Source organism: Lacerta agilis, chromosome 16 (genome assembly GCF_009819535.1).
Source record: "Lacerta agilis isolate rLacAgi1 chromosome 16, rLacAgi1.pri, whole genome shotgun sequence".
Lineage (NCBI taxonomy): Eukaryota > Metazoa > Chordata > Lepidosauria > Squamata > Lacertidae > Lacerta > Lacerta agilis.
Genome location: NC_046327.1, coordinates 10,618,759 through 10,633,445, shown reverse-complemented (window position 1 = coordinate 10,633,445; position 14,687 = coordinate 10,618,759). Strand labels below are relative to the sequence as shown.

Sequence of the window (14,687 nt, the reverse complement as noted above, 5' to 3'; positions counted from 1 at the left end):
TGAAGAAAAACAGCAGAACCAGCCAACTGGTTCTGTTGCAGGCAATTCTGACGTTACTCTGAAGCTCTGGCATTATGCACGCTTACTTACATGGAACGCAGGACTGATTTTTGAGTAGACTTGCACAGGATTGTTCTGTAAGTTGCAGAACTACTTAATTACCCTGAACACTAAACCATCTAGCGTGGATCACACCAAATCCCTATAGATAATCTCCTTTTGCCATTGTCTTTCTACCCAGCCACAGATTGCTCTTGGTTCAGTCCTTCCACAGGGAGAACTGTCTCCTGCTTTTAAGAACCATGTCTGTACCAACGTTGCTTCAGTTAAGACACTGAGCTCTCAGAGAAAGCTATCACAAGTTGGAAGTCCTCTGTTAAAATCATGGCACTGTGCTAAGCACCTTCTCCACCTTGGGGAAATTATAAGCAGTCAGTGTAGAAGGAGCTGGGCACAAGACTCAGCTGCAAATACAATGCTTTAAGTGCGTTTTGTGCACATTATACAAATGTGACACTAGATGGCGATGGTGAGCTTATGGCAGATTCAATATATTTTTCAAAACGTTTTTTTAGAAAAGCATTTTTATAGTGTTTTTTAAAATATGTGTATGAATTCCACCACACACACACACATACACACACACATTTCTGTGACATAACTGCCATTTGGAAGCCACTGGAAATGTTTCTCTCTTTACGTAGAATCTGTAATGTGGGGTACCCACTCCTCCATGAAGTCCACTGGGTGCTCTCACCTGGCCCAGTCACTATTTCTCAGCCTGACCCACCTTACAGGGTTCTAGTGAGATTAAACGGGGGAGGGGAGGAAGAGAGCAAGCGATGTACACCACCTTAAATCTCCTTGGCGGAAAGGCAGAGTGGAAGAATTATAAGGGGACAGCTGCTTACTGTTACGATACTCTGTTTTCATGGAGAGCATCTATATTGCTGGTGGTGGAGATGAGCTTGGATCCTGTCCTGGCATTTGTAGAGACCAGGATGGTGACCACCTCTTGCAAGTTGTGGCCAGCATGGGATGCTGCTGACATGCAAACATTACCAACAAAACAATCCAACAAAATCCTAGTGTTTGTAGTGCACAGTGATGGTGGCAGGTAAGCAGTAATAATAATAATAATAATAATAATAATAATAATAATAATAATAATAATTTTATTTATATTCCGCCCATCTGGCTGGGTTTCCCCAGCCACTCTGGGCAGCTTAAAGCATATGTGAAAACATAATAAAACAGCAGACATTTAAAAACAATATCTTATACAATATCTTTCAAATATGCAGACTAAGGACTGTGAACAGAGAAGCCAGCATGGATACAGCAGATAAGTGCTATGGTGCGAGACCCTGTCGCATAGCTGTCAACCCTCCGTGCTGTTTCCCAATGCTATAATCAGGGAATTTCCCGCAAAAATGGGAAGAAAAAGGTTGACAGCTATGGAAGGGCTGCAAAGCAGCATGAGGATTAAAATCATTCTCTTATACTTCCCCCTGCCTTAGATGCCTCTGAACTCTATACTCCCTATAAAATAGAGCCATAACCTTTCATGGAAGCCACTGTTGCCACCAGCTTTTCTAGGCTGGAAAAGAAGAAATATAAACTAGGTTCTGAGACCAGTTCAAATTTCCAAGAGTTTTGTGCAACTTCCATTGCTATTTTATCAGTCCAATTGCATATATATATATATATAGAGAGAGAGAGAGATAAATAAATAAATTCAACCAGGATCATAGCATCCCTGTTTTCAGCAGCGGACAGCGCAGTGGGGGGGGGAAGCGCGAGGAGGCAGTGAGTTTTGTGCGGTGCAAATGCGCCAGCAGGAGCACCAGATTGGCACTTCTTGTGCGCTTGCAGCATGCCAACTTTGTCACTGCTTCATCCCTTGCCCTCTCCAACTCGAATATGCAGCAGCGACCTGGCACAAAGGAGCTCAGGTTACGTGGCGCTGTGTGTTAGTGCCCATTTTAAGCGCAGAAAGCAACCCCATCTTTGTGTGTTCCTACATGCATTGACACCGTAGCTCCGCCTTACTAGCAAAACTTGTGCTCCTGTACCAAAGTACGCATATTGAACAAAGAACAAGCAGGGAGCTGCTAAATTTTATTGCCCTTGCTCCCCTTCTCTTCGCTCCTTTCAGTGCGAGTTAAGGCAAAAGTTTTTGAAATTAAGTGCCCACTCTCATTTTGTTGCCTAAAACGCTGACATTCCATAAATGCGACTGAAGTAGATTCTTTTTTTTAATTGGGTAACATTTCAAACAAAATACAGAAAGTAGCATTTGATTGCGATGAAAGTTACCCAAATGTACATTGTATCATATATTGTGGATTTCGAAGGGTGTTGGTTTTTTTTTTTTGTTTCCTTCCAAATTATGCCAATATTGCAGATGTTATATACAGTAAAAGGAAAGGCAATTGTGGCAAATTAGCTTAAGGCAATTTATAGAACAAAACTATGCTCTTTTCATACAGTTACATACATAATCACTTTGCTATAAAGCTACCTCATCATGGAGTTAACGGTGGCTTTTTTATTGTGAAGCAGAACAGTTTATATGCAATGAAAAATATGACTTACAGCTACAAAAGGCATTATTGTTGTGTGGCAGTGATCACTGAGCGACTTTTGAATATGTCACATCTGAACTGAATCACATGCAGATACACGCACTCAGAGAGTCCTATTGTTTCCTGTGGAAATACATAATTTGGATGAGCACACACCTGCGTTTCTCTCCCCACCCCACCCCAATTTATTTTATTAAACTTCCAGAAATTCCAGCTACAATTCCAATACATATTTTTTTAAAAAATTCTTTTACATTATCGACTTCCCAACCCGTTTTCTGAGATGTTTTTCTTAACCCCCTCTTGCTGCACCCTGTTTTCCCTCTTTTTATATCAAAGTCATAATACAACAGTCTCTAATTCTTTCTGTTACTTATAATTCAAACCCTGCTCATGGGTTCCTCAAATTATAATATTGGCTCAAATAATCCGGAAAGGGCTTCCATTCTTCCGAAAACAAAACCAAAAAAATCATCAATTGATTCTCTTATTTTAGCTACTTCTGAATGCATGCACACAAAAGCTCATACCAAGAACAAACTTACCGGTAGTTGGTCTCTAAGGTGCTACTGGAAGGAATTTTTATTTTTATTTTTTTTGTCTTATTTTAGCTGTTAGCTTTGTTGATTCGACATAGTCCATAACTTTGCTTATCCATTCTTCCTGAATAGGAACTGTCGCGGGCCCTTCGCCCTGTACAGCCCACCCCCGGACGTTTTACGGTCTATGAGTGCTGCACCAACGACAAACAGTTCCCAGCTGCAGCCCTTCAGACTACTAGCTGGATCCTGCTTACTTCATTCACCACAGACGAGGATATTGTGAACTAAAAAGATGTTTATTGCGTACAAAGCTTGTGGTTGCTGATAAAATAACGGTTGTTCAATAAGCTTATAACAGTTGTCCTATACCGGCCTAATACCTCTAAATGTTACCGGCCTAATACCTCTAAATGTTAACTAAATAGCAATAACAATGCGTTTCACAATCTCTTTATCCTCTCTGCTAACATCCACCTAAGACTCTAAACTCCCAGCTCTATCTCTTGACTCACACTGCTCAACTCCCCGCACTTAACTAACTCCTCCTGCCCATACTTCAACTCCTTACTGCCCACTGGGAGGGGTGTTTTATACCCAGGCTAAGCCCGCCCCTGAGGGTTCTAACTGTCAGAACACTTAACCCCTACCTGGCATGAGGCTAGTTCTCCACATACCTCCCTCCTTTTTAGGTTTGTATCAGAGGAGTTACTAGCCAAAGTATCCCTCTGATACAAACAACATTTTTAAACATTAACATAAACAATACATTTTATAACTCTTACCTATATTACCTAACTATAGCATAATATTACATCTTCAGTAAAAGTACATATAGTTGTGAACATTATATCCAATAGTTCATGCAGCATTAGGTCTTTATTGCAAGAAAAACCGTAACTGTCCTTTAACCTTTGTCTTTGGGTCTTCATTATAAGGCGTCTGCGATGATGTTTAGGATCCTTTCACGCTCCTTATCGTCCTTAACCGTCGCAGGAAGTATCTTTCTCAGGGCACCAGTCTTTTCTCTGCCAAACGTGATGGGATGTAAGCTGTCTTCCCTGGCCAGATGACACAGTCCCATTCCAATCTCTGCACTCGAGGCGTCTGTAACGATTGTGGATCCCAAGCTGGGTAGAGTCCTTGTTTCTCAGGGTCAAAAGCTCTCTTAGTTCAACCTCTCCCTCCTTCAGGAACTCTGTTAAATGTTTAAGCTCGCAGACTTGTACACACATCTCCAGGTCATCATAAGCTGCATAAACACTGGTTGTCTGGCTTTTAAATGCACTGGGAACTATTTGCATAAGTTTGTGGATATCCTCTGTTTTATTCAGCTTGCTGAAGCTTTCTAGGCAAGCGTGATCTCTTAATGAAAGTAGGCTAACAAGCTCTGATTGCTTATTGCTCATAGCAATCTCCCTTGTTGTCAGTTCATCTTTGGTCTGTAGTGATTTATTAGTTCCCACTTCGAGCAATTTTAAGATTACTTTTGTATGCCTTTGACGTGGTAGCCCTGTTAATGCTGTGTAACTACATTCATTTTGGACATTTATTTGTGTTGCATGAGCAGCAGGGTACCCATCCTCCCACCACACAATCTCTAGTGTAGGAAACACTTTCACTTTCATAGAAAGTCGATAGGCCCCCATGCCAGCTATAACTTCCAGTACGTCTTTCTTTCTATCTTTCCAACTGATGAATGGTTTATCGTAACTATGACTAGTTGTTTTAACTGATCTCACAGATAGGTCACGGGTCATATTGCAGGTAGACACTCCTTTACCAATATCACAGGCTTTTTCAATAACGTGACTACTGTAGTCTAGATTGGGTTCATGGTTTAGTGACTGGGTTGGGTTTATCCTATTCTTATGCATGACCCGCCTCCCTTCACCATGCTGAATTATATTGTTTATATCATTCATTTTTGAAATGATCTTACAAGGACCTTCCCCGGTCAGTTGTAACTTATTCCCTTTTACTGGTCTGATTAATAAAACATCTTGTCCTGGCTCAAAAGATCTCTCATGTGTTTTCGTTTTATCTTGCCCATGTCCTTGTAATTGACAACTATGGCACGTTCGACAAAATAACTTTATTTGCTTGCCCATCCCAGGCCAAAAGAAATTTTGGGACACCCTTTGTTTGGTTCTGGTGATTCCCAAGTGACCTCCAAAGATACTGCCATGTGCATGTTGTATTATCTTGGTTCTGAATTCAGTAGGTACTATCAGTTGCTTGTGGATTTCATTACCCCCTCTATTAGGCTTTAAAAGAATCTCCCTGTATAGCAACCCATTGTTGACTATAAACCGCTCCGGGCTTTCAGGGGTTAATACTGTATTCACGGCTGTGGCTTGAAAATATTTCTGTAAATCTGTATCTAGTTTCTGCTTGGCTGCAAAACTAGCTGCTTGACTATTTGTAACTGGCATTATACTTGTATCTTGTGTCAGTTCAGCAATTGTATCAGGCCTTTCCTCCTGAGGTAACTGTCGCAGTTTTTGTGCCCTAGTTATTACAAATGCACTCTGTACATGGTCAAGGAGATCCCACCCGATTAACATTGGAGCTGGGATTTCTGGTGAAACTGCTACTTGCCATTTTCCAGACCATTGTTTATATGTCAGATTAACTAATGCGACTGGCAAGATTTCTGGCTGTTTTGATATTCCTTTTAAACTGAGTGTTTTGCCTTTAATAAAGTCTTCTGGCTTTAACAAATCAGGATGTACAATACTAATCTGAGACCCTGTGTCTTTTAAGCCTTTATATGGTTTACCATTCACCCAAATTTCTTCTCCTGTTTTGTGTAATAGCATGTCATCTTGTTGAATTATATAGCACCTCACAACTTGGGCCACTGGTAACTCATCAGCCTCTGACTGGGCCTCGGTTGTCGTGGCAACTATGTTGGCAGTTGGCTCTGTCTCCACAGTTTGGACACAATATGTCTGCTTCTGAGGGATAGTATTTGCACTCCTAGTTCTGATTTCAGTTCTACAGTCCAGTTGTCTATGGCCTTTTTTCCCACATTGCCAACAGATTAATTCAGGCCTTTTACCCTCACTATATTTATTTACTTTTCCCTCAGTCCCCCCCGTTGTCATAGGCGTGTTATGGGGAACATTTGCATTGGCGGGAAAAATTTTCTTGGCAGTTTCTGTGGTAAACTTTGTGGGCTGTTGCATTCTCTTAAACTTATTTGTTTCCCACTGTTTGTCCTTATATTTTGGGGCATCATAAGCGTGTTCTCGGATTTCATTTATTTCATCTGCCAGATTAGCAGCTTCCAGGATGGTTTTAGGTCGTCTTTCTTTAATTAAATACTTCAGATGACTATTAATCGTGTCATAAAATTGTTCCAATGCGATCACCTCTTTTATTTTTGCCACAGAATCAGCACCCTCCTGTTCTAGCCACTTGTTTAAATAATTTGTAGTTTTAGCTCCTAGTTGAGCGAATGTTTCCTCACGCACTTTTTTTATTGTTCTAAACTTTTGTCTCAGTTGTTCTGCAGTAATTCCGAATCTAACATAAACCAACTGTTTAAATGCTTCAAAATCTTTAGATTGATCAGATGGCATTTGAGAATAAATCTCTGTTAATGTTCCACTAATACGCGCTCTCAGTATTTGCATTTTCTCCTCATCTTTTACTTCAAAATCTTCGCAAGCCCTCTCAAAAGAAATGATAAACGCTTCAGGATCGTCTTTATCTTTGAAGTCAGGGAATCTTTTTAAATCCACCCTGCTAGGATTTTGTGTGGAACTATTGTTGTTGTTTCTATTATCTACAGCTGATAATTCAAGTCTTTTCATTTCTAATAAATATTCTCTTTCCTCCCGTTCTCTTTCTCTCTCAATAGCTAAGGTCATTTCTTTCTCTTTCAGTTCTCTCTCTTTTGCCTCAGCTTGGAACTTTAATTCTCTCTCCTTCAGTGCCATTGCCTCCCTTTCTCTCTCTCTCTCAATATTTAATTCTCTCTCTTTTGCTTCAGCTTGTAATTTTAATTCTCTCTCTTTTGCTTCAGCTTGTAATTTTAATTCTCTCTCTTTTGCTTCAGCTTGTAATTTTTTCTCTCTTTCCTCAGCTTGCAATCTCATTTCTAATTCCTTCAGTTTATATTCTTGTTCTAGCTTCCATTTCTCAAATTCCTCTGAGGCTTTAAAACTCGTCCCCTCAGCAGGATTTTTGTTAACTGTTTCAGTACTGGTTTCTTCCATCTGGGAAACCCCATTTTCTTCTTCAGAGCTTTCTACTTGTGAGTCCCTAAGAGCTGTTTTAGTCTTTCTAGGTGGCATTTTCTAGTTATTTGGTGGTATTATTTCTGTACTTAAATCAAGGATGTTTCAGTTAAACTATTTCTCCAGGCTTAGTTTCCACAGCTTAGGTCCAAAGTCACGCCTAAAGTTGCCTCAGTGCACTTTGTCCAGCGTACTTTTCCGACCTCTCACTATAAACCTTTCTGCCTGAAATAGTTTCAAACGCAAAGTATCTTTGTAACTCTCTCACAATCTCACAGTCTAAGGCGCTATCACACCACACCCTAGGGCCAGGTAATTCCTCTCTGAATTCCCCTTCTCCCTTTCCAGGTGTATGCGATCCCCTTCCTGACTAGATTGTAGAGTCTCACAGAAGTTTGCTTAAATCCTCTTTAAGCCTCACACTTCACACAATGCGTAACCCTTAAATCCTTCTTGTACCTTGGCACTTCTTGCCAACACTTTAGATCTTGGATCTCAACGTGACCACCACTTTATGACAATCTTTCGTCCCGACGCTGCCACCACTTTAATGTCGCGGGCCCTTCGCCCTGTACAGCCCACCCCCGGACGTTTTACGGTCTATGAGTGCTGCACCAACGACAAACAGTTCCCAGCTGCAGCCCTTCAGACTACTAGCTGGATCCTGCTTACTTCATTCACCACAGACGAGGATATTGTGAACTAAAAAGATGTTTATTGCGTACAAAGCTTGTGGTTGCTGATAAAATAACGGTTGTTCAATAAGCTTATAACAGTTGTCCTATACCGGCCTAATACCTCTAAATGTTACCGGCCTAATACCTCTAAATGTTAACTAAATAGCAATAACAATGCGTTTCACCATCTCTTTATCCTCTCTGCTAACATCCACCTAAGACTCTAAACTCCCAGCTCTATCTCTTGACTCACACTGCTCAACTCCCCGCACTTAACTAACTCCTCCTGCCCATACTTCAACTCCTTACTGCCCACTGGGAGGGGTGTTTTATACCCAGGCTAAGCCCGCCCCTGAGGGTTCTAACTGTCAGAACACTTAACCCCTACCTGGCATGAGGCTAGTTCTCCACAGGAACTTCTTCCTTTTTTTCCCATTTTTGAGTGTAAAGGATGCTAGCTGCTGTAGTTACATACATAAACAACTTAGAAATCTTTTTTGGAATTTCTGTCCCTAGCAGAGTCAGGTTTTTGGGGGCATACTTTAAACATCTTTTTATATATATATGTGTCACCATAAAATGCCCTAGCTTTTTTACAAGTCCATCACATATGAAAAAAGAACCGTCTGTTTGTTTACACGTTTAGCAGTTACTAGAAACCTTCTTATACGTTTTAGACAATGCACCTGTGTTTCTTTACCATGATTAGAAATTATATCTGGGAAAGCTGTACAATCACGTTTCTGAAGATAACATTTTTAGGTCAAATTAAAAGGCAATGGCTAAACTTCTACAGATATCTGGATTTAAATCGGACTTGCAGAAGTGGGAAATGTTATATTCATGGGCCAAGTTGACTCTGTTCCTAAAGTGGTGCCCAGGGCCACGTAGCAAATGTGAGAATACTGGAGCCTTATAGGTGAGTCCAGTGGTATATGCCTTTCCTTCCCTCTTTGCCAGGTGATGATGGGGTGGGAAATGCCTCAGAAGATAGCCTTTGCCCAAGTGGTTCTAGGTCAGGGGTCGGCAACCTAAGGCCCATGGGCCAGTAGCCGCCCACGGGGTTCGTCTATCCAGTCCATGGTGACCCCTGCCGCCCCCCATCGCCTGCTCTTACCGGCACGGTGCGGTGTGATGTGGGGACCAACTTCTGGGTTGATCGCGCCTGTGCGCATGGGTGCTCTTCCGACCCGGATGTGCACCGGAAATAGCATGTGCACACACGTGCAGGACAGAGAAGCGCTTGTATGCATGCACACACACTATTTCCGGTGTACATCTGGGTTGGAGGAGCGCTGGAAATAGTGTGTGCGCATGCTCACGGGCACTCCTCCGACCTGGAAGAGTGCATGTGCGCACACACTCCGACCTATCCGATGGACGGAGCGTGGACTGGCCCATTGTTCGGTAAGCTTGCCGACCCCTGTTCTAGGTATTCAAAAGGGAACGGGTGGCGCTGTGGTCCAAACCACTGAGCCTCTTGGGCCTGTTGATCAGAAGGTTGGCAGTTTGAGTCTGCATGATGGGGTGAGCTCCCGCTGCTCTGTCCTGGCTCCTGCTAACCTACCAGTTCAAAAGCGAGTAGATAAATAGGTACCACTGTAGCGGGAAGGTAAACAGTGTTTCCTTGCGCTCTGGCACTCGTCACAGTGTCCTGTTGCACCAGAAGCGGTTTAGTCATGCTGCCCACATAACCTGGGGACAAATGCCGGCTCCCTCGGCGCCACATCCCATAGTCAAGTTTGACTGGACTTAACCATTGAGGGGTCCTTTACCTTTACTTTACCTTCTAGGTATTCATACGTAAACTGTAGCTGTGTGGTTCTGGTGCCCCTGACTCTTAATTGCATGTGAATAGGGCCAATAAGAATCAGTTTGAGAGCAGGGAATACCACCTTTTCCTTGACAGAAGGCCCTCTGCCCCGAACTGGTGAATTTAACAGGCAGAAATTAATCGGACCATATTTCCCATCACTGTATCCCTGTGCAGAGAAAAATGGCATGTCTTCAGTTCCTGCTCATTTCTAAAGCTGCTGGGGATTTCTTGAGGGAAAGGTGCTAATCCTAGCTGGAGCCAGAGTAGTGCAGTAGGTCAAGATTCAGATCCTTATGTGGCTGTGAAGCTCATGTGCTAACTTTGGGCAAGTCGCTATGTCTCAGCCCTCACAGGGTGGTTGAGGAAGAGGCCAGACATGTAGGACACACTGAATGTTGGAAAGTGTTACAGAAACGATTGGTGTATTCACTGAACAGGTATTTATAGAAGAATGTAATTCTCCATGACTTGAAGCTGTCATGCCACTAAAAATGTTTACTGTTGGCCAATTGCTGCACTTGGATGCACAGTGGCTAAAATATTTTATTTTCATATACCTGAGTTACTCTCTCGTTTTTCTGTGTGGGTTGGCTTTACCCACCCCCTCTGCTGCCCTGAAATGCAGTAACCAGAAGCCACTTTGTCTGACATAGTCTTTTCACATTAAGCTAATCCCCTTTGAACATGCAACTCAATTTCTTTAATTAGCTATAAGAATAAAGATCATTAGAGTGGAGTGCCACTATCAATTACTATGGACGAGTTAGTAGTCAATAATACATTAGAACTCTACCGTAGTCCATACTAAAGCGTTATTAAAAACAAAAACAAAAAAACAACAAGTCTTAGGATCTTGAATTATACTTAAGATGAATTAAGGTTCTGTTTTCATTCTTCTCTTCTGCAGTTGATCTAAAGGCACAGTAGGAAGCTGTGTTCCACTTTTTCCAGGGTGGATTTGATTTAAATCAAATCGATTTAAAGCACGATTTAAATCACTAGTCAGTAAGACTTGATTTAAATTATTATTATTATTATTATTATTATTATTATTATTATTTATTTATTTATTTATTTTACAGAATGACATTCCTGGTGGTATAATCTTAATATTTACAACCAAATGAAGGTTTCATTTTTGGAATAATATTTTTTCAGAGTAGTTTTTACAGTTATATCAAAAATTACCGATTCGGTTATACTATTAGAAATACATACACAGATAATTATGAAATTATTGTGAGGTTTATTAAGTTAACTATTTATATTTGGACAATTTTCTGTGGTACATTATTGGAAGGAGAAAAATAATCATTTCCTCAATAACAATTGAAACAATTTAACTAAAACAATAACTTTATAGCATATGTATCCATGTTTGTTAACTGATGTGTTTAAACTTTTTTTTTTTTTTAAACACCTTAGACTGAGTTTCAGCACACATGAAAAACTTAAAACAAATCCTTATTTCCTGATGGCCTTTGGACTATAATGTAACTTAAATAGAAAACTATCTGTAGAAAGATTTTTTCCTCCATTTTTTTTAAAAAAATCCAATTTAAATTAAAAAGATCGATTTAAATAAAAATCAGATTTAAATAAAAAAACCAATTTAAATTAAAAAGATCAATTTAAATAAAAAAATCATTGATTCACCCTGACTTTTCCCCATTCTACCTTTTGAAGGGTAGAAAGAGAGAAATATTTTCTTGCTAAAGCAGTTTCTTTGCATTAGCAGAGGCATGCTATGTTGTTCCCTAAGAGAGGGGAGAAGTATTAGTTTGATGAGCTTCCAAGAGCTGTGATTTGTTAAAAGCATTGAAGGTGGCCTCTGTTTTCCTTATGAGAACATTAAGCCACCTTTTCCAACATTCTGTCTTTTGACAGTGGATGCACCCAAAACATCCCTTAGGCTGCTATAGAATGATCTATCCAAATGATTCATTTGTAATGTCTAAGATCTTTTCCTGGTACTACATTCCCCAAAGTTTAGAAATAATCCTACGGACAACTGCTTCTTTAAGCTGGTGTCTGCTGGTTATAGAATGTTTTCGTGCTAGATGCTGTGTGATTGCTTCTTTTATTTCTTATGTTCCATAGAATTCAAATGGTAATAAAGGAAAATATAAGGAATAAAAGATGCAATGAAAATATAATTGAAAATCAATATGAATATTAAATGCAGACACAGTTTGGGGCCCCAGACATACCTAACACAAGTACATAAATACATTCTGTTCATATATCAATAATAATTGGAGAGCACCGGATCTCCCTACATACTAATTATTAGCAATCAATAAGCAATATAATTTCAGAAAGTGTCATATACTATGCTGAAAAGCTATTATATTTTTCTGTAGCCATACCATATCTGGTTTTTTTATACCTTCTGCTTTTTTGTCTTCTGTGACACAATTGGACCATTTCAAACCATTTCTGCTATTCTTTTATCATAAGTGGTTGTTTGTTGTTGCATTTTTGAGCCAGCAGTTAATAAATTCCACACCAGTTACCTGTATTTGGGGTTTAATGTGATCATCTAGATAGCCCAACAAAATTGTCCAAGGATTTAATGGTATAACCTAAAGGGTCATTAGTGTGATTAATGTGATTACTTCTTCCCAATATTTCTTTATTAATGGGTGAGACCACCAGATATGCTTCAAATCTGCATTTGAGGATCCACACCTCCAGTCTTTGTCCTAACACCCAGTGTATATTTTTCTCAGTGGTAAAGCAATTGGTAATGTTCACTTATGTTTTCAAGTCCTTGGTTATAAATTTTATGCCATTCCAGCTCAGGTTTCTCTGTCCACCACTTCCTTATATTTCTTCTCAAACTATTGCCAAAAGCCCCTTTATTGATTCCTTCTAAAAATCAAATTGTCTACATGCCATTTTCTGTGCCCTCATGTTTCCACACCCCCCAAGATAACTTCTTAACTGCCACTAAGAAAGTCAATGTGTGGTTATACTAAATTTCAATTACAGTTGATTCTTAAGCCACCAGTGTGTACAATATTTATCATACAGTGTTCCTTTGATTTGTTTCATGACTTCTGTAGTGTTTTAACTCTGTTTTGAACATGTTTTGTATAATTAAGGGCATGATAAACCTCCAATGTTGGATTATGTGTGGGCTTTTTCTATTTTGTTTTGTGTGTTTTGCCCAGTAACTGTTTGTTCTTGTGTTCTTCACAACTAAAATCGAGTGACGTTGCATAATTTTTTAGGTACATGTTGCACCTTCTATCTCCTCATCTGGCGAGCTCCTGCAGCTTTCTCATCATGCTGCTATTGTGGAATCTTCACTCCCAAATGAATCCTATCTGTTGGCTCAGCAGAATGGCAGCCTTTCTAGTGGGCTAGAAGCAGCTGCACGATCTCCTCAGATTATTGTGAAGTCTGCTAGTGATGACTTTGAACTACTGATCAGAAATATGGCACAGGTAGGACTTCATAACTTGAATTAACTGTCTGGCACTGTGGCCTTCTGCTAGGGCAAGACATGTCAAACCGGTTGACCGCGATCTATAGGTAGATCCCCGGATGATCGTGGTCGATTGTGGTCCATCACGGGTTCCTAATCGATCCCCAAGTGGGATCCAATGGTAGTGGGCAATTAATGTATCCCCACCTCCCCTCTTGCTCTGTTCCTCCACGTCATGTGGGCAGTCATTAGGCGCCTGCTGCTGGAGTTTTGGGAGATGATGGCTTTAGCACTGTGTGCATTTCAAAGCTGCAGATTGTTTGGTGAGCGAGTCATGGCACCCCCCCCTTAAAAATAGCTCCACAACCCTGTGCATTAGTCCCCCAAAATAGCTCTACAGCTCATGGTACTTCCCCCTGAAAAAGCTCATCAACTCCGTGCAATCGTCCTCCCAAAAACTCAACAACTTTGGGCAATCCTTCCCTTCCTTCCTTCCTTCCTTCCTCCCTCCCTCCCTCCCACCCCACACATGCTCCTCCTCCCTCCAACAACAGTGGGTAGATCACTGCCAGTTTTTTAATACTGGGAGTAGATCACAGTCTCTTGGGAGTTAGACGTGCCTGTGCTAGGGGATTAGGAACATGCCACAAGTTTTCTCCATTTTTATGAGCTTTGCCTCTCAAATGTTAGCACTAACTGTAGTTATTCCAAACGCAAGTTCCTAACCCATTTTTGCATGGTTGTGAACTGTGATTTGGCACTAAATTTGGTTAGTGAACATGCTGGTGGATGTGTAAAGGTAACCGTACTTAGTCCCAAAACTTGAAAGAGAAGGGCGAAGAGATGCTTCATTGTGGTATGCCCAGATTGCCTAACCAGAACAGGACCTGTTTGTTATGCCCCTACTGGATTTATTTGTTGCCTGCCTGGTTTGTTTATTTGTAGTTTGTTTCTTTAAATGTGCATGAGCTTTGAAACCACATTGCTTCTGAATATGTTTCAAAATGCTGCTGGTTTTTCTTACAGGGACGCCTTGTTGAGACCATAGAACTCGTGAAGCCTCTAAGCGGTGGTCTAGGCTTCAGTGTAGTTGGCCTGAAGAGTGAATATAGAGGTGAACTGGGCATATTTGTGCAGGAGATTCAAGACGGAAGTGTGGCACAAAGGTGAGATTGCCAGGAACCACTTTCTTAGTCAGATTTTAGAGATGGGAAGAAATCTGTAAGAGACATGCCACTTTTAGTCATGAGCAATAGTATAACAGCTACAAAGGGATATATTGCTCACGACTGATAGCTCATTGGAATTTATAAAGATTGTAATATTCATGCCATTCATGTATAGTTTGAATTTCAGATCTTTCTGAAATTGTTCCTTTTCAAAATTT

General features: G+C 40.6%; 1 protein-coding gene across 2 annotated transcripts in view; it reads left to right on the top strand.

Moving 5' to 3' along the window:
* MPDZ (multiple PDZ domain crumbs cell polarity complex component) overlaps positions 1-14,687 on the top strand; it is a 113,053-nt gene that overhangs the window by 15,532 nt on the left and 82,834 nt on the right. For both annotated transcript variants that reach the window (XM_033173271.1, XM_033173272.1), the window contains exons 4-5: positions 13,104-13,319; positions 14,327-14,466. In XM_033173271.1, coding sequence (XP_033029162.1) covers positions 13,104-13,319; positions 14,327-14,466 — 356 coding nt within the window. The remainder of the gene's footprint in view (positions 1-13,103; positions 13,320-14,326; positions 14,467-14,687) is intronic.